Source organism: Monodelphis domestica, chromosome 8 (assembly GCF_027887165.1).
Source record: "Monodelphis domestica isolate mMonDom1 chromosome 8, mMonDom1.pri, whole genome shotgun sequence".
In the NCBI taxonomy this organism is placed as follows: domain Eukaryota; kingdom Metazoa; phylum Chordata; class Mammalia; order Didelphimorphia; family Didelphidae; genus Monodelphis; species Monodelphis domestica.
Genome location: NC_077234.1, coordinates 8759968 through 8787088, shown reverse-complemented (window position 1 = coordinate 8787088; position 27121 = coordinate 8759968). Strand labels below are relative to the sequence as shown.

The following is a 27121-nucleotide window of genomic DNA, read 5'->3' as shown; positions in this document are numbered from 1 at the left end:
ACAGTAAGGTGTTGGAAGAGAGGAAGGTGTGAGAAGGCTAGAAATGTTGGAAGGAGCCAGGTTATGAAGGACTTCAAAAACCAACCAGATGTCCTCTTCAGTTCTGCCCAGAACTGGGAACCAGTGCAGTTCATAGAACAGGGAGTCAGCATGGTTAGCCCTGAGCTACTAGAAGGTTGATTTTGCAGCTGAGGGGAGGATGAATTGGAATGGGGAGAGATTTGAGGCACGAACACTACCTGGCAAACTAAGGCAGTAGTCTAGATGTGACATGATGAAGGCCTGCACTATGGTAATATCTGTCAGAAGAGAGATGTTATGAAGGTAGAAAAAATAGAACCTGACATATTATATATATGGGAGTAGGAGAGGGATGAGTTCAGGATGGCCCCTAAGGTTTAGGGTCCTGGGTTCAAGTCCTGGCCCCAGATACTTCCTAGCTGTGGGACTCTGGTCAAGTCACTTAACTACGGTTGCCTGGACCTTACTGCTCTTCTGTCTTGAACTAAGACAGAAGGTAAGACTAAAAAACAAGAAGATAATGGGAGCATGCTTAAAAAAATGTCCTCCAAGTTCATGGTTCCCCCTTTATTTTTTGCATATTGAATGCTTGTATTGATGATGATGTAAAAAACAATGTATTTTGAGGATAAAGAGAATAACAAGTAGGAGCGATGCCTTATTTAAGGATCAGCAGCCTGGCTGAGCCTCAAAAGGTGAATGCTGTGGCTCCCCAGCAGGAGGAGTCTATCGGAAGAGCCCTACTGGTGGGGGTCACAGGCTAGGCAACAGGCAGGAAGTGGGATGGGGATGGCTGACTTCATTTGACTGGAATCCCTTCCCAAAAGGGAACACCAATGAGCCTGGTTGTTTCTACCTCGGGTTCCTGTGAGTGCCTTTGGAAGCAGTAGCCATCAGACCTCAGGGTTTATTTCTGAACCTCAGGGTTTATTTCTTAATCCCTGACTCCGTGCTTGGCTTCAGCCAAGTAACTAGAGCAGAGGCTTAAGCCTCTTCCCTGTAGCCTGCGTGGTCAGCTATGTCCTTTGGGTGGGTGTGTGGGTGGTACTTGGAGGGGGAGCTCCCTCCCAGGTCCCTGCTCCCTCTGTGTTCCCCCCACCACCCTTAAAGCCCCAGTGAAATGTGGCCTGATTTTCTCCATGGCCAGATTGGAATGGAAAGAGTGCCAAGGAGACCTGGGTTCAAGACCCACCTCTGATGACCTTCTGACTCTGTGGCCTGAGACAAATCTCTTTGACATGCAGTCTCCCTGGTCAGCTCTGTCACACTCTGAATGGGAGAGCCTGAGAGGATCTACATTGGTGGAAGGAAAGTTTTATTCTCATAACATCTTGGGTCTGGTCAACGGCAACAGTAAAGCCTAGACTCTAGATAGCACGTTTGCATCTGAAAATGCTTCATAGACGTCATCTCTTGGGGGCCTACCAAAGGCCCCGCAAAGTTAGTGCTTCCAGAATTATTATTTCCATTTACCAAAGGAGGATATAAGGCTCAGAGAGAAGTAGCTTGTCTGGGGTCCCACCACTTACTGAGTTTCAGAGGTAGGACTTGAACCTGGGTCTTCCTGATGGACAAACGTAGTACCTTCCTGACCTTTGGGTTGTGTGTCTGGGATGTTGTGAGGTTGGGTTGGGGGAACCCCCGTGTGTGTTTGATGGAGATTCCTTAGTCCCACATGTCCTTCCGGGGGGTTGCCCTCCATCAGGTAGATGCCTAGAGAGCCATTGAGAACATGGCGGCTAACGAACATGGAGGACGTGTCTTCCAGCCAGAAGAGGGTCTCTCCGCAGCTACCTGTGACTGGCTAACCCCATTCTCCTCTTTGTTCCTCCACAGAACACCCTAGAGCAGTGCAACGTGTGTGCCAAGCCCATCATGGAGCGGATCCTGCGAGCCACAGGGAAGGCTTACCACCCTCACTGCTTTACCTGTGTTATGTGTCGCCGTAGTTTGGACGGGATCCCATTCACCGTGGATGCCAGTGGCCACATCCACTGCATTGAGGACTTCCACAAGTAAGACGCCCACTGTGCCCTCATGTTCTCCACCTTCCCAAGGGCATCCCCCTCCCTCCCACTCCCAGAGGGGCTCCTTGAGCAGAGGTGGCCCTCCAAGGTGGGTCACAGATCCCCAGAACATTGTTCCCTTGGCTCAGAGTTTATGGAGCCTCCTTTGTTCCATGTTAGCCAAAGCATGTACAATTTCCACCATTTGAGCATCTGTCCACGTATAGCTGTTAGATCAAGCACTTACTGTGTTCCGGGGTTTCGGTGAGGGCCCAGGATGCAGACAGCAATGAAATCATCCTTATCAGGGGGGACGTTACACTTGGATGGGGGGAGCAAACGCATAGAAAGAACCATGGAACAGGTAATAACAATAAACATGTGGGTCTGCAGACATTCAACAGCCACAAATAATGAAGGTAACTTACCCAGAAAGGAGGTGCTGGCCATTGAGGGCCTCCACCAAAGGACTGTATTATATCTTAATGAGGAAAACCTCATCGTAGGGAGGGCAGATGCCGGAGGCCATCATACTCTGACTATTTGACAAGGTCACGGTCTGAGGAAGGAAGGTCAGCAAAGCAGACCCCAGAATGAGGGCCCCCTGCTGATCCTCCTTTGTGACTTCTTTCCCCAAATTTTCCCCACTAGTGGACTTTTTATGATTATTATTCTCTTCCCAATACAGGAGAAATAACATGAGAGCAAATACTTATAGGATCAATAAATATATACCCTACTTTAAGCCCCCTAGGTTATTACCCCCAAAAGATTGCAATTACAGAATAAAAGCCCAAGGATTACTGTCCATGACCCCTCCTTTCTCAAGCATAAGATACTCTCCAAGGCCCTACAATAAATATTATAATGAATCTTGTCCTACAGTTATCACACTCAAATGAATTTGTTAGAGTAGAAACCAAACAGCATCACTAGGCATCTCAAAGTAACACAAGAAAAACAGAACTTGTAAATTTAGGAAAACCCCAAAATTGGTCTGCCTCAGGTCCTCATACCTAGATAAGAATATGTTTTGTTGTTCATCTCCCAAGCAATTATGATGGATAGTGAAAGCTGACCAAAAGGACAACGATCCTCTCAGCACGTCAAGGGGTAACCTACAAATGGCTTTATATGAATAATCATATCTATCACAGAGTGTTGTAGAAACCTAGTAAATGATCACAGAATTCTTTGTTTTAGTAACATCACAAGAGTGTTGTTTAGGTGATTTGATAATACCCAATCAAACTGTAGAATGTCACCTACATAGAGAATTGATCATGTGTGTGTACTGAAAACCTATATCATAAATGTACCATGGTACTATGGCAGAGCACTGTGTGTGATGCCTGCATTGTGGGCTGAATGCACGGTGTGTCTCATCTCATTTATCCAACTGTGAAGCCACACTTGGGCAGACAGACCCTAGTCCTCAGAAAGGTCGCTGGATGGACCTCTGGAGGCAGAGGCAAGAGCAATGGAGTCCTATGGGTAGAGCATGGCTAAGAACCTGGAGATTCCATCCCCAGAACAGGGAATGTTTAGCCCAAAGCAGAGCAGACTGCTTCAGGATGGCACAATTTCTCCCCCACAATACGTGTGTAAAGAGTGTTTGAACAGATGATCGCCAGTCAAAGATGTGGGGATGGGTAAGCGCTGAACTTGCCACTTCTCAAGTTCTTCCTCCAAAGACTTCATTAAGATCCCAGAATCCATCTCCTTTTCACTTGACAGAAGAGGAAACCAAGGAAAGAGACGTGAAGATTTGCCCAGAGAAGTGCAAAATGAAGCAATCGAGAGTCAGCTTGCCTCCTGCAGGATCACCTGCCTCGGTTTAATGGCTCTATCCAAGGAAGAGCTGTACAGGATCAATGGGAAATAATCCACAGAGGCTTACTGTCCAATTGGGGATTTTAGTGGGGCCTCGTAGGAAGCCAGGGGTGCCAAGAGGGAAGAGGGAGAGAAGATACCCAGAGCCCAGATATTACCAAAGAGCAGCGAGGACACGATTTACCCTGGATCCGAGGTCACGGAGGGGATGGAAGATCTAAGACGAGAGGACAGACGGCTCGGGAACTACTGTGAGCATTGGCCAGCCGGAGTCTTTGGGGCTTTGATGTCACCATCTTTAAAAAGAGGAAGCTGAACTGGATGTTTGTTGAGAGTGCTTTGAGCTTCAGGCTTCCTTTCCTCCACCGGCAGGAGCTTGGGGAAGTCAATGCTCCATCAGCTTCTTCCTCTATAGACAAAATGAAGGCATTCTACTATTTCTAAATCTAAATAACTAAAATTTCAGGGCCGTTCTAGGGATCAATCTGAGATTCTAAAATCATTTTTTCCTAACTCGATGCTCTTATATCCACTAACTGTGACCACAGTCTCTGAGAAGGGTTACCTGTGCCATATTAAAAGAAGAAGAAGCAAATGTCTAGGCAGATAGGATTGAGTTATATGAAGCTCCTACGATGTGCAGAGGGCCAGAGACAGGAAAACCAGATAAAAGTTCCTCTGGGGATGGGGAATTAGGGTAAAAGGCCTGTGGACACATCTAGTACCAGGAAAATGGAAGAAGGTTCCCCTTCGATCTAATGAGATGATCTTTCTGAATTGCCCTCCACAGTGACAGGCACATCATAGAGGTTTAACGAATAGTTCATTCTCTTACTCCTTCCCCTCAGTATATGACCCCTGAATTGAGCTGTAACGGGACATTTGTCTATATGTTAAAGTGGGGGCTCTTCCCAGGCCTGGGAGAGACTCACCAGCCCCGGGGTTTCTTTCACCTCCTAAACTCCTAGAGGCCAAGGCAAGCAAGCAGGCCATTTTAGACACGTGAAGCCCGGAGACTGCACAAGGAGTTCTGGGAACAGCAAGTAGGCATTTGACTGGCACACAGAGGGCTTGAAGGGGAGTCATGCAAAATATGTTTGGAAACAGAAATTTGGAACGGGATTTGAGAGGGCTTTAAGTGCCAAACTGATGAGTAGGCATTCATTCTCCCTAGAGACGATCCAAAGACCTGGAGGATTTGGGAGGAGAAAGCACTAGGGTCAGATCTGAGCACTGAACGTTTTCCATGGCCTTCGTGTTGAGGAGAGAGCAGAGAGATGGAATGAAGGGAAAGCCCACCAGTGAAGTGGTTTCGAGGGTCCACATAAGAAGAGATCAAAGTCTGAATGAGGCTATTGGGCTCATGAATGCAGAGGACAAATGGACGACCGAGGCAACATCATAATTTTAGGGCAAACTATTTTTCCTCAAGGAAGTATAGAAATGTCCAGTACCTGTCCTCCATTTTCCCATTTCCAGGACGCCTGAATTTGTACCAAAGGCTTTGACAGCTTCTTTTAAGCCATCGATCGATCCCCTCCTGATGCCACTGCACATGATAGATCTCAGGGCTGCAGATGCCTTGTGTGCACTGCCAACCACATTTCTGTGTGTATATGTTTATAGAGTGTATGTGAAAGTGCCTTGAAAATGATTTGCCGCAGTGCAAGCGGAAGATACCAGTAGAGCTCCCTATCTCACAGCATACACATTGTTAATCCTGCTGATTTGATGATGATGCTCTGCAAAGCCGGGGAGCTGAGTCTAAGTTTCCCTGGCATTTCTTAGAGCTCGTCGTTTCTTTTACATGTCTGGAAGCATCCAAGAGTTTGCCACCTGCCTCAAGTTTCACCCACCATACGTGACTTTACTAACTTCTGGAAGGAAAAAGACTTTTCTTCCTTACCCATGTTATATTTTTTTAATAAAGTAAACTTCCTCATTAAGGCTTTCAAACTGGTAAAAAATAACCCATCCGCTCAGGAACATTAAAAAAAAACACAGTCATATTACACCCCCCCTGGCTGTACTTATGTTCCGTAATAAATACCAACAGCCTTTCCTCTTCAATTTTTCAAGAGGCAAATTATCAGTTTGGAAACAAAAGATCAACACATCTAGAATCGAGGAGAGTCTAGAGTATGGTCATGAGGCATAGATATACTTCTATATGGTGCCTGTGCTACATTAGACTACTTATCCAAGTCTCTGTGCATCTATTGCTGGGAGTTGGGAAATGCAGGGAAATGGCCACTGTGATTGAGTGGGATGGTGGCAGGAAGGAGAGTGGTAATCCCAGTGGTTGTTCTTGGGTAAGATATGAGGACATGGAGAGCCAAGGAGCAGATTAAGTAGGAACACTAACAGACGTTGCCCTAGAAGGATATTTTCTCATTCTGGGGAAACATTCTGCTAACCTAACTAATTAATAACTCAATCCAATTTGACAAATTTCTGTGAAAGTACCAGGCAATACAGAGACAGACAAAAATGGAAGTGCTCCTGATCTCAGGGAACTTCTATTCCACTTGGGAGAAAATGCCATCTACACCAACAAATCAATATGAAATACATACAAATAAATTCCGAGGAATCTGGGAAAGTTACAGTAGGCATTCTGAGGGCTAGGAGGAACAAGAAGTGCTTCTTGGCATTTGTGAGGACTTGTTGGCACTCGACCTTGATGGAATATTTGAAAAGAGTTAAAATTCAAGAGAAAAAAAATATCTAAAGTAGGAGGGGATGGCTTGTGCAAATGCTTGGAAGTCAAAGATGGTGTAGTGTGTATTGGAAACAGAAATTATCCTTTTATTTGGATCTAGGATGCATGAAGCAGCAAAGAGGACGTTGGACCCAAATTTTAAGTATCTCTGAATATCAAACAAAGATACATTTAAAAAGAAATTCTAGAGGTAATATGGAACCACTGATCTAGATCAGAGATATGCTTCAAGAATATCAATTTGACAGGAATGGGAAAGATTAACTAGAAGCAGGAAGACCAATTAGAAGACTCTTCTAAGAATTCAGGCTAGGGATTTTGAAATAGGTGCTGGCTGTGAGGCGAGAGACGGGCATATTTTACAGAGATGGAATCATCAAGGCTTGACAATTGGCTAAGAGCTCACATTTGTATAGGACTTTGAGGATTGAACGGTGTTTCATATACATTCTTATTTGATCCTCATAACATTGGCAGGACCTTGTTAGCTCTAACTCCATATATGATCCAAACAATTAGGTAGGAGCTACTGTGTGTCAGCATCGATACAATCTGAGAGTTGCTCCACCTTGAGTAAGAGACGGTGATCACCAATCTTTGAGGAATGGTGTGAGGACTTCTTGCCAAGCTACCTTAAGAATCATAGAATCACCAAGTTTTGCTATTCAGAGACCTTATTTGTCACCATTAGGATTAGTATTCTAGGTCAAGGTAGTGTTTCCCAAAGGTCTTTGTGAGAATATAAAAATGTAACATGAAGGAAGAAGACCATGAAGTCCTTCCTGGTTTGTGAACTCCTTGAGGACAGGATAGATGTCATTTTTCATCCTTACTTGGCACAGGACTTGGTACATAGTAGTGTCCAAGAAATCACTGTTGTATTGAATTAAACATCATCGTAACTGGAGTCTTCTGTACCGGAAGCTGATCAAAGCTGAACGGTCCCATGTACAGAAACCAGGCTTTCAGACCTGAGGCAAATGCATCTCTTCCCTTCCCACATCTCTCTTTGCCTGTTCCCTGAGCACCCTGTGCCAGTCTTCTAATGAGACCCACTTTCATCTTTTTTTTTTTTCAGGAAATTTGCTCCTCGATGCTCAGTGTGCAAAGAACCAATTATGCCTGCTCCAGGCCAAGAGGAGACTGTGCGTATTGTGGCCTTGGATCGGGACTTCCATGTTCAATGCTACCGTTGTGAGGTTTGTAGCCTAGCTGGGGCAGGAGAGTATGGGTTCCACTGGTAAAAGGGATTTCAAAGCTAATATACATGACTTCATGAAACCTTAGCTTGGTTTCCAGCCATCCTACTGCCCTCTCTGAGACTAGTTTCACAAGGCAAGATTTTGGAGCTGAGGATGGGAATAGTAATCTCAAGTCCCCGAGATGGATCAAGTTGCTGAGATGAATCAACTTGAGGAGGAGGCAAGTTTGATAGCAAAGCAGGGAGAGTGTTGGAATTAGCCAGGAAATCCTGTTTCAGAATGTTCTATGGTGCAAGACCCTGAGAATGATTTAATTCTCTCACAGCTTGAGTTTCCTTATCTATAAAATGGGGATAATAGCATCCAATTCACACAGTTGTTGTAAGGATGAAGTGAGATACCATATGTAAAGTTCTTTGCCACCCTAAAATGCCAGCCCTGATTATGTAGCAGATTAATCACCAGAGACAAAGAAAGAAGGTCCCGGGACTTGGAAAGTTGGGTGACTCAACATTGAATTTGCTTGTAATGATTCTGAAATCATAGAAACATAGAATTTCAGAACATATTAATGGGACCTCAGAGGCCATCCAGGATAGCCTATAACTATTCAGAAATATCATCATCATCATCATCATCATAACAGGAAGAACCAGAAGATGGTTTATATAATGTCCACTATGTGCCAAGCATAGTGCTGAGCTTTATAATTATTATTGCCTTTTGATTCTCATAACAACTCTAGAAGCTAGGGGCTATTTTTATTCCAATTTTAGAGATGAAGACATTGAGAGTGACTTGGCCAGGGTCTTACTGCTAGTAAGTGTCTGAGGCTAGATTTGAACTCAACTTTTCTTGGCTCCAGGCCAGCATTTAACCATTGCCATACTTGAGTGGTTGAGTCATCTTGGTTTCAAATCCATAGCACCATTTCCACAACTCCCTCCTATTAGGGTCAAGCAGAATCATTCTAATCCTATATGTATCCACAAGAGAGCCCTTTGCAGAGATAATAACTGAGGGTTTGGTGGGTTACAAGTTCAATGTGAGGCAACCGTGGGACCACAGCCAAAAGACCCCATTGAGAAGCAGAGCATCCAGGAATAAGAAGGACTCATACTACCATACTCTGACCTCTCATTACCCCTTAGCTGAAACAGTATGTTCATTTCTGGACTACACGACAATTGAAGAGAGTTATAGACAAGTTAGAATGCCCAGAGGATGGCAACAGAGATGGCGAAGGGTCTTGTGTTCCTGTCATTTGGAGTTCAATTGGAAAGACTCAGGGTCTTTGGCCTGGGCTAAGATTTGGAAGGGTTGGGGAAGGACACAACAGGCCAAATCTCTGCAAGTATCTGAAGGATTGCCCTGTGTAAAAGAATTTAACTAACAAAGATGGACCCAACCCAGGGAGCATTTAGATTGTTATTCAGGCTGTGGAAAGGGTGTGGGAATGAGGCTGTAGGCATCAGATCCGGAGCTTCCTCTTTCTTTACTTGGTGCTTGCATCCAGCCTCCTCATAAGATTCCATTTCTCTTTAAGTAAAGCTTTTAATTTGTTCTAATGATAAGATCTCTTGGAATCTCTCTGCCCTCAGCATTCCATTTTAGAGGAGAGAAAACTGAGGCTCTCACAGGGACAATCTACTGTGTGTTCACTGCTTTAGAAATGCAGATCTTTCTAAAGGCCAGGACCACACTCTCCATCCCACCATGACCATTATCAAGTTGGGGGCCAAGAATGCTGAAGTTCTCAGTAGGAGGAAGTGCTAAGGACTTCTCCCCCTGCTACCAAAGCTTGGGGGATGCTGGGAAGCGTGTTCACTCCTTTGGAAGTGCAGAAACAACTGAGGTTAGCACCTTGTTAGCAGGAATAATTAGTTAAAATAAGAGACGGTCTTCCTTCTCCTTGAAGCCCTGTTTCTGTTGAGCTCCTTTTCCCCAGCCGGAATCCCCCAGCTTCCTCCTGCCCATGACCGAGGGTGTTATAAAAGAGCAAATGGAGGTGCCCGCTTTTGGGGCTACTTACCGTAGGCATCATCACCATTGACGCTGTGACCGGATAGCCTCCTCGTCCTCATCCACAAGATTTACTTCTTGCGAGAGGCTTTGCAAAGAGCTGGGGACATGTTCTCTTGTTAGTGGAGTGTCCCCTAATGGATCAAGGTCCAGCCAGACCAGAGAGCACCAAAGGGACTGCTCAGATCTGAAGGGTCTCTCAGTGGCCATCCAATCTTGCCCATTGGTCGTGTTTCTCCATTAAGAAGCACCAGTGCAAACTGTCAGAGCACTCGGGGCAGAGATATTATCTCTCTTTCTAGAAGTAGCAAAGCAGCCCAGTGTCCAAAAGACCTGAGTTCTAATCCTGCCTTGTTTACTACCTGTATGATGTTGGGTAAGATAATTAATCTCTGCCTGCCTTAATTTCCTCAACAGTACTTTAGAGATAAAACACTAGCCCTCTCCACTCAGGATTGATTTTTCAAGGATAAGATGATGAATTTCTTTCAAAGTGTTTTGCACCTAGTAGGTGCTTAAGGAATATTCTTCCTTTTTTTTCCTCCCTCCTACCCCCTTGTCTCATTGCCCTTTCTATCCTGTGTTCTTTTCTCATAGGATTGTGGTGGCCTCCTGTCTGAAGGGGACAATCAGGGCTGCTACCCATTGGATGGGCATATCCTCTGCAAGACCTGCAACTCAGCTCGCATCCGTGTCCTGACTGCCAAGGCCAGCACTGACCTCTGAGAATTGTCTGTGGCCATTCTGTTGGATGGGGGGAGGGGGAGGAAAAGGAGGGGAGGAGGGGGGAAGGCAGCATGGCCCAGAGTCAAGCCTGGCGCCATCTTAGGGGTGGAAAGGCAGGGAAGGAGAGGAACGAGCGCCCCTCTCTTTCCTACGGCCCTCTCCTGGGAAGCACACTGAATCACCTGGCTTGTTGGTAGGTCTCAGCAGAAGCACAAATCATCCCGTTAGCCAGGTCGAATCCTGACTGACTTCACTCGAACCCATGGATGGTCCTCATCCATCCCCTTCACATTGCATTCCTCTCACTTTTAGTCCTTGCATTGCCTGACTCGCCTTCTGGCTGAACAGCTTTTTATAGCCTAGGATTGTACTGTGGCAGAGTGTTTATTCCGTGGCGATGCCAGCTTCGAAGAGCCTGAGCAGGAACACAGCAGCCCCTCCATGAAGGCTTGGCTTCTCGGAGCTGGTACTCGCCAAGGCTAGACACTCTGTTTATGTATATAGGAAATTATATCTTTGTTTGACTAGAACTCTAAAACCAGTTATGTGCCTTGAAAAGAAATCACGCCATTTTCCACTAGAGTACAAAGAATGTAGCTAATATATGACACCGTCAGCGTCTGGGGAGGAGGAGACCTCTGGCGTGCATCAGGCCAAAGCTGTGCTCATCGATTTGTAATGGCCAGAGCGCCAGTGGGGGCCAGGCCGGCCCTGCCTGAGTTTGCACGCAGATTTCCATTGGTTGAGAGAAGTCTCCTGATTTCATGAGCCGAAGGAACCAGCTCAGTGTGGAGGGGCCCCAAGGAACCTTCAGGGGCTTGGAGCTGGGCTTCTAGCATCCCGTAGCATTCTCACTTATTTTTCCAAGAGGGTCAGTCTTCTTCGCCCACAGGGCCTTGTCCAAGACCACCGAGGGGGACTGGCCTCCCTATACTGAACCCAGATTGAAGGGCTCCTTTCTGGAGAAATGCCGCCATTTCCCCTGCCTCACAACCATCGGCAATGAGTGGCATCCGCCTCCTCTCAAGGGTGCAAAGCCTATTCTGCCCCTCTGACCTGGCCAAAATGGTTGTGATCCAGGACTCCAAATGGTTGTTAAATTGTCATTGATTCGTTGCCAAAAGAAAAGGAGCAAGAGAGACCTCAGCTTTCGTTAAAATCTCATTTGATCCAGCGTTCTAGCATTTATTCCCAAGAGGCCAAGGAAGTCACTGAGAAAAAAGACAAAAACAAAAATAAAAAAGACCCCAAACCTTGCAATTTGCCATCAGCAAACTCTCAGGATTGAGCTTAGTAGAAAACCAGATCACCTTCTCCACTGACTATTAGGAGACTGGGGTAGGGGAGGAGTGAGAAATATATATATATATATATATATATATATATATATATATATCCATCCCCATTGGCCATTTTGTTTTAGACTTGAGTGCTCAGTCTATGGATAACCATTTGCTCTTCAGTGGTATGGAACAAGGTGAGCTTTTGTCCATGGATCTGATCTTATAGTCTGGGAGTTGTCCAGTGCTGCAGAGTTGGTTGACTGGACTTTTCATGGGCGCTGCCTCCCCCAATGCTTAACCCCTGGTCTCTCACGTCCTGCCTTGGCAGTGACTTGGCTGCTCCCTTGGCTGGTTGGATCCAACCTTGGGAATTTCCAGGGTGTCTCTCTGTAATCACGACTTCCTTACAAATAAGGTTCATTTTTGTGCTCCCCCTCTTTGTCCAATTTTAAGAAATGAGAAACAAAACATGTTAAGTTTCGGTGACCGCCGTGTCTCCAATGCTTAGGCCACTACCATCCCTCAGGCTTCTGTCCCTCCCTCCTCCTTCTAGCACAGACCTCACCGTTTGGGGAATAGGATCTCTGGGGGCCCTGGACTCCCTCGGGGCAGCAGCCTGGGCCTAGAAAATGGTGGCCCTCAACCAACTCTCCAGATGGAGCTCAGTGGAAAACTAGACCACATCCAGCACTGACTCTTGGGAAATGGAAGTGGTGGGACGGGAAGGCCTAGTAGACCAGCATATACCTAATAGTTTGTTTTCTAGGAAGGGTATCCGTAGCGACCTGTTGTTCCTCCATCACAAAAGCTAGAGCCCACCTCTACCAGGAATGAGCTTTCTCTTTTGTAAGGGACAGTCAGAATTGTCCGGAGTCAGAATTGTCCCAAGACAAAGAGCTGAGCATCTCCTTGTGCTCGTTGGGAAAGAAGCAAAGGTTGCTGGCCGTCTTCACCAGGCCCCCGAGAGTTCTATGGAACCGAATGTTCCCACACTCCTCAGCAGGCCCTCTGAAGAAGAGGCTGTCCTGGCCCTCAGCCCCAGCAGGCCTCCTGGGTACCAGCACAGGCCTGCTTTCTCACCATCTTAATAGCGTATTTATCACATAACCTCATATATCTTTGCCAAAGATTTTAAAAGTCAATCTGTTTTTAATATACACTTTCTTAGACTTTTGTAATGATAAATGTGCACACTGTTCATGACACAGAAGTATTTAGAGTTTGTGTGTGTGTGTGTGTGTTTCCTTTCCCAAGAAATAGAAAGGATTTTAAATAGCTTATTCAAAGTTTTTGTTCATTTTAGTCTCTGATTTTATTTTCTTCTCTTCCGGAGAGGAAAAAAATTATTTTTCCTCTCTTTGCCAGTGATTATTTCACTTTATGAATGACAGCTTCACCACCGTGGGCCTTTCTGATTGAGCTGTGTGACATCTTGCCTATGTCATGCATGATTTATTAAAATAATATAACCTTAAGGGGAAAATGATATTCTATCAAAAAACAATAAAAATAAACAGGAAAAAAATAAAATACTGTCCTTCTTTGCCTATTAATGCATAGGAAAGGAAAGAGATAAATCATCCCAGATATGGACTAGAACATTTAAGAAATATATTTTGCTTTAATCAATTCATCCTGCCAACTTTGGGTAATATTTTGAAGCCTGGGAGACATGGAAAAATGCAAAAAAAAAAATACCCAAAGCATTGTGTGCTATGCAAATTAGTTTTTTAAATGAAGATTCTTAATTTTCTGAAGTCTCAGTACGTGCCTGGTGCATATGAGAACTCATCTGGTGGTTGTCCTCTCCTTTAACAGATAAAAGCCATTTGTATGTTCCAATCTAAGCCAAAGTCCTAAAAAACTGTGTCTCTGAAACAGCCAGCTCTGGGGTTTTTTCTTTCTTTCCCTATGTCATTAGTGTAGTGTCATGGTGTGTGTGTGTGTGTCAGAGAGACAGAGACAGAGACAGAGAGAGAAGGAAGAAAAACTGAATTGACCCAAATCAGCTCCTTAAAGATAAACACTAGGAAGTCATTAACACTAGAAATATCTTCTAGAGAAGAAAGATTCTGCCTAGGATTTGGGTAGGAAGGAAGGAAGGAAGGAAGGAAGGAAGGAAGGAAGGAAGGAAGGAAGGAAGGAAGGAATGGAATGGAATGGAATGGAATGGAAACTTGGAGAGCAGAACTTCCTAACAGGCTCTGGCTTTCTTTGTTGGTCAAGATTCTGTTAACATGAACCTAGCAGGAAAAGCCTTTTTCTTTCTTGGGGATAGTGTGGCTCATCCTGATGGTGTCGGTTTCTGTGTCGACGGCCTCATGGTTTTCCCATTATCAAATTGTGAAGGGTGTTGGGGAGATGTTGGCAGACACTACTGAGGTCAAGGAAACACTGATGTGGCCTGCTGGCCTCCCGCCACTTCTCCTGACTTTGTACAGCTTGTTTTCTTTTCCTTCCTTCCTTTCCTTTTTTTAAAGCATTTCTAGAAATATTTCTCTTCTACCTTAGTATTTCACATTTGTCATCTAAACAATTGCTCACCCATCTGTTGCCTGGAGCTACGGTACATGTGTGTTGCCAATGAAATGTGACAGAGTGTTCCGTGTGCACCCGTTTTTGACATTTGGGCTTTGAGGGTGGGGGAAGTGTGCTGGAAAGGATGTGACCCTGTAGAATATTCCAGTAGCAAATCATGAGGGCAGAGCTCTCCGTGAACTTTTAATGGAAAAGATCAAAGAGGAGAATATAATTTTCACCTTATTTTCAGTCAAGCAACTGACTTGACAACCCACCGATGAATTTGTGAGAACAGGAAAATGTAGCAAAACCAAAAATAAATTCATTAGAAAGACAAGAGCAAAATTGAGAAATGCAAAGGACTCTTTCTTTGGCAGAGTCTCCCTGTGTTTCTTTCCTCTCTTGCACAGTTTTTGGCCATGTCTCCTGAATCAAGAAATGTCTCGTTAATCCCTAAATCATGAGGAGCGTTTTAGAACACAAAGGATGATTTATGGCCCGGGGTGAGCGTTTGTGGTTTGACCTCACTCTGGGATTAGTCAGCCATGATGATAATAAGGACAAACACTTCACATTTGTGGCCTCTGACTTCTATTAAGCAGCCGTTTCGAACATTGTCTTTGCACGTCCTATCAGAATTCATGCAGAGTTGTCACATCCACATTGTGAATCAGAACCCTAAGCCAGGGATCTTATATGGCTGTGAACAAGCTATTAATTTACTCAGCGAAATAGTGGCATGAGATCCCCCACCCACCACCACCACCACCATTCCCGCCCCCTTGGTTGGAATTTCCTCTGGAGTCTTCTTAAATCTTGAACTAGAAACTGCTGTGAATAAGTAGAAATTGGTTCTTCTCTTTTTGAGTTTCATCAAGTCTTTTCCTTTACTGTTTGGAAGAAAGTCTGGGGTCAGGCGCTCTGGTTATCCCTCTCCAGGTCCCATCCCTTCCTGTAGTCCTTATCGATGTGTTTCTACAACTTGCCCATAAAATCCTCTCCCCACATGAGGCTTTGCTCTACTTATTTTAATGCCGAGAGTTCCAACGATTCATGCTGGCTCGCCATCTCTTCTCTTCTGCCATCCTCAATACCTCCATGACCCATTTTCTTTTTCAAGCACGTGCCGTCTTTCTGACTGAAATGTCCAAGTCACCATTGACCAAATGCTAATTCCTACCAGGGTCTACTTACTTGGGGCCTTGCCATTTCCCTTTCAGTGATCTGCCATTTTGATTTTCACGAGATCTGGGACCCTGGGAGATTATTGGCATTTAGGAGATGGGCTTTGGAGGCAAGGGGCAGTCTTAGATGCCTGAAGGCTTGACATTTTTGACCCAATGTAATACAGTCTTCATCCCCTTCTCCTTCTCAAGGCTGGACCCGTCTCCTTGTCCATTACAGGGCCTGTCAAAGATAGATATTTTAGTGAACTGATTTGACAAACCTTCAGTTCAGGCAGTCAGTAAATCACTCAACAAAAATTTATTAAATGCATACTCTAGTCCAGCTACTGTGCTAAGCCCTGGGAACACACACGGACACACATGCGCACGCACACACACACACACATACACATACACACACACACACACACACACACACACACACGAGTTATCCTTTCCTTTAAAAAGCTCACAATCTAAAGGAATTTGTCCATTTCTCATTGTCTGGATCTTTAATAAAAATGAATGACTAAATAAATAAATGGCATGTATTTGTTACCTTTACAATTGAGACAAGCAATACCACCCCCCACCAAAAAAATGGGGAGATGAAAGATCAACCAAAAGCCATATGGCTTCCAAATACTCTACAAGCTTAAAAAAATATTTTTGGAAAATAGATCATGGAATGTCATCAACAAAAGGAAGCTAATAGAGACAATATTTCCTTCCTTTTATTTCCTGACCCATCATCTCACAGGTTTTGGGTCATAGTTCATGATCCTTCTTAGAGGATGCTGCCTTCATTTTATCTTTTCCCAATGGAAGCTCTAATCTCGTTACTGATTTGCAAGGTGATTTAAAAAATAGCAGAAAAGTTCAAAAAGAGGTATTTTTATTTTTGAAACATCAAGTCAACTAAAATGTGGAGGTGGAAAAACGTTTTGTTCCTTTGGGATATGATAATTCTAACTTTCATGGAGAGGAAAAATGATTGTCCTCCCAGATTTTTGTTGCAGATCAGCCTTTTACATATGACACTAATATTAAACAGGAATAGTCAAAACACTCGATGTGTGGCCTCGTTCCAACTAAGAGCTTGGAAATGGTGTCAGCTCCCAAGTTTTTCTTAGATGACAGATTATAAGCCTGCAGTTTACCAAAGCAACTTGAGAGGAAGAAAATCAGATTTTGATCAGCAAAAAATCTGGAGTTGTGTTTCCATTTGGACACAAGGTAGTGCCAGCCTGGTTTTGTCCCCAAAATGGCTTGCCTGAGTCCTTGGTCAGCGTCGTTGCTTGGGAAAGGCAGTGAAATACCTTATTTGCTTCTTCTTTGGACTTCTCCATTTCCTTTTCTCCCACTTGGCACAAGATTAGTCTTCCCTGAGCTTTCTCTTCTTTGGAAGGTTAGGTTGGAACTATGTCAAGCAGGCAAATGGTTGCCCCAGTAGAAGCATCTTGGAGATCATGGTACTCTTGGGTAAGAAACTAGGTTTCGGTCCTTTGGCTTGTTTCTGTGAGCCTTTATGAAGTGCTCACTGGTGCTAGGGGCTAGGGATGTAGAGACAAAAGTGGGAGAAACTATCCTGCCCTCTGCCCTCAGGGAGCTCGTATTGGATCAACAGCTTGGGCTTGGTGAATAAAACTATTGTTCCCCTGTCTCCCACTTGTAGAGTCAGGAAGCAGCCCATGAAAGATGCTGACCAATAACTGCCCATTTAAGAACACTGTTTCTGACTCCCCAGAGAAAGGAGTCACTTCCATAGGAAAGAGATCCTCATCCAAGAGGCTTCCCCCCTTTGGGTGACAGTGAGTGGGCTGAAGCCCTTTCCTCCCTGGCAGGCAGGAATGCTGCATTATGAGGAAGTTGCCTTTCCCAGGTGCTTTAAAATTGAGCTGATGGTCTTGTAAGGTTACAAGTACTGACAGCTTCCTAAAGGGATGAGAGGAGGAGGGAGTTTTCATCACTTGATGTCCTTCATGGATCTTTGCGCCTGGAAGTCATACGGTCGATCCCTCACCAGGTCATCATCAGGGTTTTCTTTCATCTCCTTCCATGACGGTGGTTTGAGGCTTTGCTCGGGTTTTATCCTTTTAAGCCCAGACTCCTCTGCTAGCCTTCAGGGCCTGATCCTCAAGATCCCAGCCCTGCTCCCTTGGATGAGCATCATTTAGGTGGGCATGTAGATGCTGAGCCCTGAGAATAAAGAGAAAGGCAGACACAGCTCTTGCCTTCAAGGACCTCCATCGTAATTAATGCTGGACTCAAGAATACAATTTTCCAGAAAAATAAACTGCATTAGAGATAACCATCTAAGGGGGACGACTTCTTATTTGGGTCCTGGGCACATAACTCTCTCCCAGAGGCCAGAGGAAGTGGGCACCGGCGCTTCGGTGCCTTCCTCACTCAGAAGTTTCTTTGCACAACACACGTTTGTCCACCTGCTGGTATTTCCCTCTTTAGCGACGGTCTAATTTTAGAGATCAGTTGGATGAGACAACCTCTAAGGTCCATCCCTCCCAACTCTGATTCGAGGATTCTGGCTTGTCTCTTCTCTTCTGATTCTTCTCCAGTTGGCACTGCCTTCAAACACTCAGAGGGGCTTTGCCCCCAGCAGGCACTTAATTATCTGCAAACACTTAACCATGCCAGGGAGCCTCTTCTTTAAAGGAAGCCTGCAGCTAATCCTTTTGTAAGATGGATAATCCTTCCTTTGTGGATCTCTTTCATATAGGCAATTCAATCCAATACCTATGGAAGAAGCATTCTGTGATATGCGACAGACAGACCAAACTCCAGGACCCTGAACACTAGCAAGCAATAGTAACCATTTCTGGTAGCATTTTCTTACACAGACCCCATTCTTGTGGCCATCTTAGGAGAGCAGTGTTGGGAAAGATGCCTCATAGACTCCTCTCCTTCATGCACCATTCATTCCCCCACCTGATGGCACCAAAGGAAAACCAGAGGCAGATTTCTGCTCAGCCTCAGGAAAAGCATTCTGCCTACACACACCAAAATAATCCTTGTCTCAGCAGAGAGTGGGCTCACATCCCCATAGGTCTATGTGCAGGCGCCATTTGTAGTGGGTCAGGCTTGGCAGAGGAGAGATTGGAAATCAGAAGAAGGTTAGATGAGTGAGTGACTGAGATCCCTTCCAGCTGGGTGAGACTGCAGTTCTGAGAAGTGCTGTCTCCATGCCTGGCACTCTGTTGGGCACTGAGAAGGACCTCCAGATTTACCTCTAACATATGGAAGTGGATGACCTCTTCTCTAAGAATTGAGATGTGCAAGTAAGAAATTGCCCCACATTTGGGTGGGAGATGCCTTTAGGGAGAGTTGTATGAGATCTCAGATACCAGCACTGGGCATGCAAGAAGGACTTCTGTCTCCATGTTTCTGACCTGTGAGCCTGTGTTTCCTTATAAGGCTTCCCTATATTCAGGCCCTAACACACTAGAAAACAACCTTAATGTTTCAAATGAAGAAAATTGTGGGTACCACTTAAAGGGGAAGAGGCAAACCTTAAGTCCAATGCCATGAGTCAGGAACACAATAAATGTGGCATGAGATCAGGATGCCATTAGCTTATTTCCCATGTATTTTAAATTATCCTAATGAGGAGAGAGAATTTGAAACTCAAAAAATTTCAAATGAACATTAAAATTGTTTTTCGATACAATTGGGGAAAAAACAAAACATAAAAAATAAATTAGCCAAGATATAAAATTTCTTAGTATTCTTAATAAAAATTCTTAAAAATTAAATTGGCCAAGATATAAAATTTCTTAATAATAATGTTTTATAATAAGATTATCTACTGGTTTATTTTTTTAAGTATTTATCAAACCCAATCCTTTTTAAAATTAAAAAAAATGTTCTGAATTGATTGCTTTGCTCTGTCCAATTTGCTCTTTGATTCTGGAACCATGGAAGCAATGAGCTTGTGTAAGTGTTGACCTCTCCTTAGCCAGGGGAAGTCAGTCTTAGCAAAGTTAGCAAAGGTAGTCTCCAGATTTCCCTTTTACTTCTATACAGAAGAGAGGATTCCCCACAAAGATACTCATGTAAGTGGATACTCCTAATGGAGAATCCCAATGGAAGCTCTATCTGAGGTTTGTCTGCTTCTCTGCTTCTCGATCTGTGATTTTGTGATTGGGGGTCGTCCTTTGAATGGTGTAAGCCGAGACCTCTTCTTAGCTTATAGATGAGTTTGAATTTCTGTGACCTGATAGGTTCACCTTCAGCTGCCATATTGAATGCCCATTGTGCAAAACACAACTAGGCTTCTTATTAAATAAGAGACATAATCTCTAACTGGACCTGTCTTGGAAGTCTTTCCTGCTTGTTGGCACCTACAAAAGCATGGGTTCCACTGGCCTTGAAGATATCCAGGTCCTTTCTCTAATCCTTTGAGGCCTGAGGGCAAGACTTCAGTAGAGGAGAAAGTTTCTGATCTGGCCCCAAAATGATGCATTATCATGATTCATCCTAAACAACTTCCCCAATGGTTGAAGCAAATATAACCATTAGGCTGCTTGGAGAAAATACATTCTTTTTGCAAAATCTCAGTGTTGTTGGTTTTTGTTTTTGTTTTTTTAACTAAAAGGAATTTTTCTTCTGTGGAAGCCTGGATTCTCACTGAAAATTCAGGACAGAAGGTCCCTGTCCCCCAGAATATAGTTATCTCTATTTCCTAGTCATTGTTAAGGCTGTACAGCAGAGGTTATCACAATGTCACACCTCCACCTCTTTCTTTTATCCAATGTACTCCACTCCTTCCTGACAAATCACTACATTTTCAACATTATAATTTTTAGCTGATGTCTAAAAAAATAAATAAATTCTAGCAGCTCTCTAACAAAAAATAGATTTATGGAGTTTGTGGGATTTAGGGATTTGGGGTTACTATTTTTGTTTCTAAAAACAAACTATTCTGACAGTTGTCATGCAGTTTAATGTGTCTTTCCCCCACCCCACCAGCACTACAGGAGCTCAGCCAATGATGGCCCATTCCAGCTACCTGGCCTGCTAACAATGACCTTGAGAAATGTAGGTTGAAGCAACTGTCAGGGAGCATCATCTCTTGTGATAAGTGAGCAAAAGCTTGCAGCAAGAGACAGGATTCTTGAAATTTTTCTTGAAAATTCATCTCCTTGGGACAGACTGTGCAAGGCCTTCCCATATTGGTGAGATGCTAGACATTCAATATGGAAGGGATCCTTCGGCCATCGATTGCTGCTTCTTCATGTGACATTAATAATGTACCCTTGGCCACGCTCTCTCCTAATCTCCAGGCAAATCCTGCTCACAAGAAGATGGAGGCAGTGCTTGTTCAGAGCTTCTCACTTAGCCATCTCTATTTCTATTCCTGGAAGCCACCACATGACTATTTCCTTGAAAACGAGAACCCCTCTTTGAGGTACTTTCTAGGCTTGGGCTACATTTGTTGCAGGGAGGTTCAACATAGAGATCCCCCCCCCCATTCCTGCCCCCCCCTTTGAGTTCTCATCCTCTTTTGGGAACAGTTACCTTCTTTGAGTTGGAACCTAACTCACTGAATGAAAAATATCCTCTCTCCATTCATGTTCAGTCTAGCCCCAGAACCCCATCAATGAGGGCTGCTGAGGACAACAGTGTTGGGTGCTGATCATCACTGTCTGATTTGTGTCCCTCTGGCTTCTCCCCTCCATCATTCCTTAAATTAATTTCACTCCGATTACTTAGGAATAGTTGTGAGACAAGTTCAGTGACAGAAGACCCGCTCTCCTTCATCTCTTACATGCCACATCCAGTGACAGGTACCAAAATCCCAGTAGGAAGAACAATGGCTTGACTTTGCCACTGCTGAACGCTTCATCTCTGCCTTCACTCCTTAGTCCAAGAGAGGAAAGGGAAACACAGTTATTGTATGTAGCCAGACTTACAGGGGCCAGCTATACAGGTGGGAGCACTAAACCTTTGGGGCACCTGATTTCTAATTATTTGCAACAAAAGTTCCATATCATTAACAAAGCTTTTTTTTTTTAGTGTTGAAACCAAAGTTTTTCATGCATATTTTATTCTTTATCCAACCATTCTGCCTAAGAAATCATGCCTCCATCCCATCCCATTTCTCTCCCCTCTCTCTCTCTGTCTCTCTCCCTCTCTCTGTCTCTCTCTGTCTCTCTCTCTCTCTCTCTCTCTCTGTCTCTATCTATCTCTATCTCTCCATCTCCCTCCCTCTCCCCTCTTGACACTACTTCTAAGAAAGCCAATCCTTTGAGAAAGAAAGAAATCTTACTTTGAAACACTTGGGTTTTTCAAGCTGGGAAATTAATAATTTCTAGACCTGACCCATTTCTTGTGCCTGCCAAAAAGGAAAAGAAAAGCTATTTAAATTTTGTGTGGAGCCATTTATCTCTTAAAATATGCCAAAGCAATTTGAGGTGGGGGAGGAGACGAAGGTATTTATCTCTGCTGCTTGATTCTCTTTTTATTTCTATCTGTCAGGAAAAGGGTAGAAAACTATTCTTGGGCTATTATTATTGATGCATTGTGCCGTTGTTAGGCCTGACGTCTGCTTTGCCATATGCAGGAGGATGGGTATAATAGCTGCCCTGCATCCCCACCCTCTCCTACACTGGAGTTGGGGGAGGGGAAAAGGAAGGAGATAAATCTTAAGGCTGAATATCTTTTCTTGCCGCAGTGTTTAAATTTCATTTATGAACCAGTTTGGAGATTGTGTAAGGCCTGCTTTGTCTCAGTAAACTGGCTTTTTTTCCTTTGGCACACCCAGGAGGTTGTAAATGTCAGAACACATAGTCCACTTGCCTTTCACTCCTCGGTGGCCGGCAGTGCCTGCCACCTGGCAATTGTAAACTAGAAGTGGGGGAAGAAGATCTTAACTCTCCATGTTCTTATGAATCCTGCCAAATCTGTCTGGCTTAGGTGTTGAGGGGTAAAAGGGAGTGAGTGATAATTTAGTTATCAACAATGGAAATAACACATTTTAACTTTAAAATGAAAATAAGATTTTTTAAAGAAATCTATTCAACACATGCCTGGTATATCAAGTAAATCAAAACTCTATTTAAAACGTGACCGTGAAGTGAATGTGCCTTAGAAGAACCAGACTTTGCTTTGTCCCACAGTAAAACCCAGCAGGTCGGTTCCGTGTTCCCAGCCTAGAGAAATCAGGACACCATTTCACATTGAGAGAATCCTAGTATGATGGGTTTAGAGCTGGAAGGAATATTAGAGTCCATCCAACCCAGCCTCCTCATTTGATAGATGCTCTAAGTCCTGGGGGGGCCCCAAGGTGTGGGAGAGCCTCCTTGCTTTACCCTGATATTGGGAAGGTGACCATGGAGCATGATGTCTGCCTGTCCACTTCTGATCTCATCGTAGGAGAACCAATCTTCTTTCCCTCTCCTACCTCCCATGTTATTCCATGGCTGCCATCTTTGATTCTTGTTCTTCCTGGAGAGCCCTCATCAGTTAGCTCTGACAGCCTGTTCACTCAAAGCCATCGAGCTCTGTACCAAAACTCATTTTTAGTTCTTCAGAGATCATTTTGTTCTCTGGTTGGCAACCATTCTTGTGAGACCCATTTTCCACCAACAGGACCATCCACAGCGATGAGTGGGTGAGTGAGAGACAAAGATGGTGCCCTTGTTTTTTGAGTGACTTCTGTCTGAGGACAAGACTATCGCGCTGCTTCATAGAGTCTTAAACTCAAGTTGGTAACTTCTATGGCTCCTGATTAGATCAGGGTGCAGGACTAGCTTTTAGAGACACAGGTAAGGGGGACTGGTGGGCATCATTCTGTCTGTGTTCTTGTTAGGGGAGTCTTTGTTATTTGGGTTGTCTTGTTTTCTCTTGCATGCTGAGCTGTGCTATTACTTTAGTCACCGTGAAGTTTCTCCCTCCCGTTCACAATGGGAATATGTGCAATGATGGGAAGAAGGGAAAGCAGCCTTCAAGAAACTTGAGACTCACTGAGTCTTTGTCATGGCACAGGTATTTTGTAGAGTTCCAGGAAATGAATCTTGTAGCCTGCATGGCAGGAAAGCTCCTGGTTTAGGGTTTGTCCCATCCTTCCACCGTAGAGTTCTCTCCTCCTTTGTTGTCACCTTCTACAAACCCATCAGCTCCCCAGCAGCTTTGCCACTGCCTTTCCCACAATAGCTCTGGGGTAGCTGCTGAGCTGGGATCCAGCCATTGGATGACTCGGTCCCGTTTGCACTATTTGCAAGAATGACTCGAATCTGTGATCTTCCGCTGAAGCTTACGCATCAGCAAAGCGAGAAGACGGTCTCTAAATATAGCCTTTATTAGCTTGCCTTTCCCACTGATTGACTGCCGTTAGAGAAGTGCCTATTCTAAGACTCTGAAAAGTTCCTCGTGTGTGGGGATGGGTTTTGGAGGCGCTCACAGCCAAAGGCACACTAGGTAGCCATCCCGTGTGTACCGCCGGAAACAGGAGGTGGCAGAGAGTTTTTTTTAATGGTGCCAAATGGAGGCGAGACATTTGCTTCGAGCATTACCTCTCCAGTGGAGTCGGGGCTTGCTGACAGAGAGCTCCTTATTACTTTCCCTCCTGGATGAGGGTACATTCCAGAGCTTTCCAGTTCCGTATTTAAAGGGAACACGGGCCTTCGGTGATTAGCCATGACTGAGGCCCAGAGGAATAAGGAGAGCCCAGGCTCCATCAACGTGTTTGAAAAATAAAGAAAAGGAGCCACCAAGCTGTGGTGCCTTTGAGTCATCCATCTTTCTCCCTCCTCCCTTAGCTCTCAGGCTAGTGTTTGAGAAACGCTGCCCAGTAGGCTCAGCTCCTGTTTTCTCCAGTTCAGGGTGCCAAACGCCCATGCCAGCTCGACAGTGGGCTCTCACTGTGCTTCCTGAAAACAGTGGATGCAGCCCACTCAGCCCAGCTCACTCACTCATGGAATTGTTTCCCTGGGCCTGAGGCTGATGAAAGAAGGCAGCTTCTGCCCAAAGAGAGAGCGGCAGATGGGCAGCTCTGGGTCTTCCCTGGACAGCCCCCGCCCTCCCCGAACTATGGATTGAGGGCTAGAGGATAGTAGTCTGTTCCTGGGAAATCCGGGAATCAGGCTGAAGTAGCTCCTCTATCACTGGACAGGCGGTCCAGGGGAAGCACGACCAAATGCATTTCCATCTGGTCTATACTGTTGAAATCAAGTAAAAAGTCTTATTTGCCAAAATTTGGGGGCTTCGTTTATCTTACTTCTCTTACATCTTAGCAAGATTTTAATATCAGTTAGTCAATTTGTCATCATTTATTATGGGATGTGCCAAGAACTGAAAGTAGCCCATTTCCGAGGTTGAAGGGTGGTGATTTTTAACTCTCTTGCTCTTTCCTTTCCCTATTGCTCTCAAATGTTTGAAGAAGCTTTGTATCCCGATTCCCGCCCCCTTTTCCTCCAGAGAAGCACCCAGTGAAAGAAGTCTTCCGTGGCAGCAGGGTAACCCTGCTCTCTCTCCTTTTGCATGTGCCAAGAGCCCCCGCTGCTCAAACCTAGCAAACTCAGGGCTTATTTTGTGCCAGGGTCTCATAGGGTCACCGAGTCTTCTACCAAGTGGATGATCACTTTGGAATTCTCCCCCCGTGGGCAGTCTAAGAGGCTCCCCCAAATTGGGTACTTAGGGCAAGGAAGAGGGGCGCTCCAGCTAAAAGACATCCCCCCGACACACACACACACACACACACACACACACACACACACATCCATAGTCTTTCTCTTCCTTCCTTTGACCACTTTTGGTAACAGCTGATCAGCCAGAGGCTGTTGATGGATTGTTGTTGGTTTGATCAGTGTTGGTGGATTGATTCCTTCCTGAGTGTTTGGGGGTGGAGGTTTCTTCCTGTGGCCTTGAGTGGGGAGTTAGGGGTGAGTCTTGCCCTCAAGGGGCTTCTAACATCCTGAACAGACCAGGAGTCATTCTTGTCGCTACTGGCCGAGACCCTTTCCTTGTAAGGTAGGCAGGTGGTATATGGTAGGGTGGGGATGGGGAGAAAAGAGAGAATGGACGAGACAACTGAGTTTTTTTCTTTGGAGTGCCATCAAAGCCTCACTTCATCACATGGGCAACTTGGGAGAAAAGTGATCTGTTTTGTTGTTTTTTAGACACAAATCTGTTCTGTAATCATGGATTCAATTGTGTAATGTTGATGGAACCCCAGAATTCCTAGAACAAGGGTTCTTACCTTTGAATAGATTTCAGAGGGTTAGTGAACTTGATTTGGGGGAAACAGAGTTCCAGCTTGATTTTCACTAACCTCTAACTCAAATGCAGTGTTTCCTTTGGTTCCAAATTGGAAAAGTAAGACTTGGATTTAAAAAGGGATCTGTCCGCTTCACTGGACTGCCAAAGGGACCTATGGCACACAAACACACAAAGGTTAGGAACCCTGTCCTAGAACCCGAATGCCACTTTTTCTGCTCTCAGCTAATCAGCCCTGTGTATTTCAGCACGATTTCTGACATATTTAGCAGAGTGCACATGGTTACCTCTGACAAGAGGGTGAGAAAACCTGTTCTAAGCATGCGTTTTCAGTATTCTTTGATTTTGCATTATCCGATTGTATCCAAATGTCTTTTCCTCTGTACCCTTTTCTTTCAGTTATCTCTATCAGTTATGCATTTTCAAATGTTCTGTAAGAAGAGACTATGCAATTATCAGATGCCTTTTTTCTGCAAAAGAATAGAAATTGCTTGATTGCATTTAAGAATCCAATAAACTCATTAGTAAATCTTCTCGTTGTGAGGAATTCTTTTTGAGTTGAATGGTCTCCACTCCCAGATCTCCAAATGTCTTCATTAAGAAGAATTCTTTGGGCCTTCTCTAATTTTTGTGGACACAAAAGGAAGAGGATATGGCCAAGTGCCCTCCATGTGGTTTAGGTCAATGTCTGATGGCCAGCCCCAACCTATACTCAGGCAAGAACAGATGGGTGGGCATGAGAAGATCAAGCCAAAGCAAGAAGACCTTCCTATCATGAAAATCAGACTCTCTTTTTGTATTTCCTCCCTGCTTTCCAGGAGCAAAATACTAACAACTGTCTTTTTCACAGACTCACCTGATGAGAGAACATAAATCAGTGGGCTTAGATGCAGGGAACCTTGAGTTTGAATCCCACTTCTGACACTGACTAGCTGTGTGTGACCCTGGGCAAGTCTCTTAACTTTTCTGTGCCTCAGTTTCCTTTTCTATAACAATGGGAATATTGGATTTGTTGTCTCACAGATCCCTTCCCCTTCTAGTCCTTTGATCCTATGATCCCTCTGCTTTTGTCTGTACCTTCCCTGAGTTTTGGCAATGCCAAAGGACCTGGGTTCTGCATTGTCACCTGTTTACAGGTACAGTTAAACAGCATGAGATGGCCAAAACCAGGCTCACATTTTCAGCCTCTGTTGGGTCAGTGCTCCTGCAGGGGCCCCCAGGATGGGCTGCCCTGAGGGAAAGACAATTCTGAATGGCTGGGCCAGAGAACTGAGGAATAGAGTTGATGGGAGAAGACACTTGGTTTAGGGGAGGAGAGGCGGCACTCTGCTAAGCTTGGGAGAATGTGTCTGGCATTCAGATGGATCAGTTCTGTCCCCCAAAGAGC

The 27121-nt window shown here is 44.7% G+C and overlaps 1 protein-coding gene across 4 annotated transcripts in view; it reads left to right on the top strand.

Annotated features, from left to right (window-relative positions):
- The window catches only part of LPP (LIM domain containing preferred translocation partner in lipoma), a 470195-nt gene extending 443928 nt beyond the window's left edge, over positions 1–26267 (top strand). For 3 of the 4 annotated variants that reach the window (XM_056808011.1, XM_056808012.1, XM_056808013.1), the window contains 3 exons: positions 1858–2036; positions 7661–7781; positions 10404–26267. In XM_056808011.1, the coding sequence (XP_056663989.1) occupies positions 1858–2036; positions 7661–7781; positions 10404–10532 (429 nt within the window). In that variant the 3' untranslated portion in view covers positions 10533–26267. The remainder of the gene's footprint in view (positions 1–1857; positions 2037–7660; positions 7782–10403) is intronic. The other variant, XR_008914153.1, reaches the window with a different exon arrangement.
- The last annotated feature ends 854 nt before the right edge of the window (positions 26268–27121 follow it).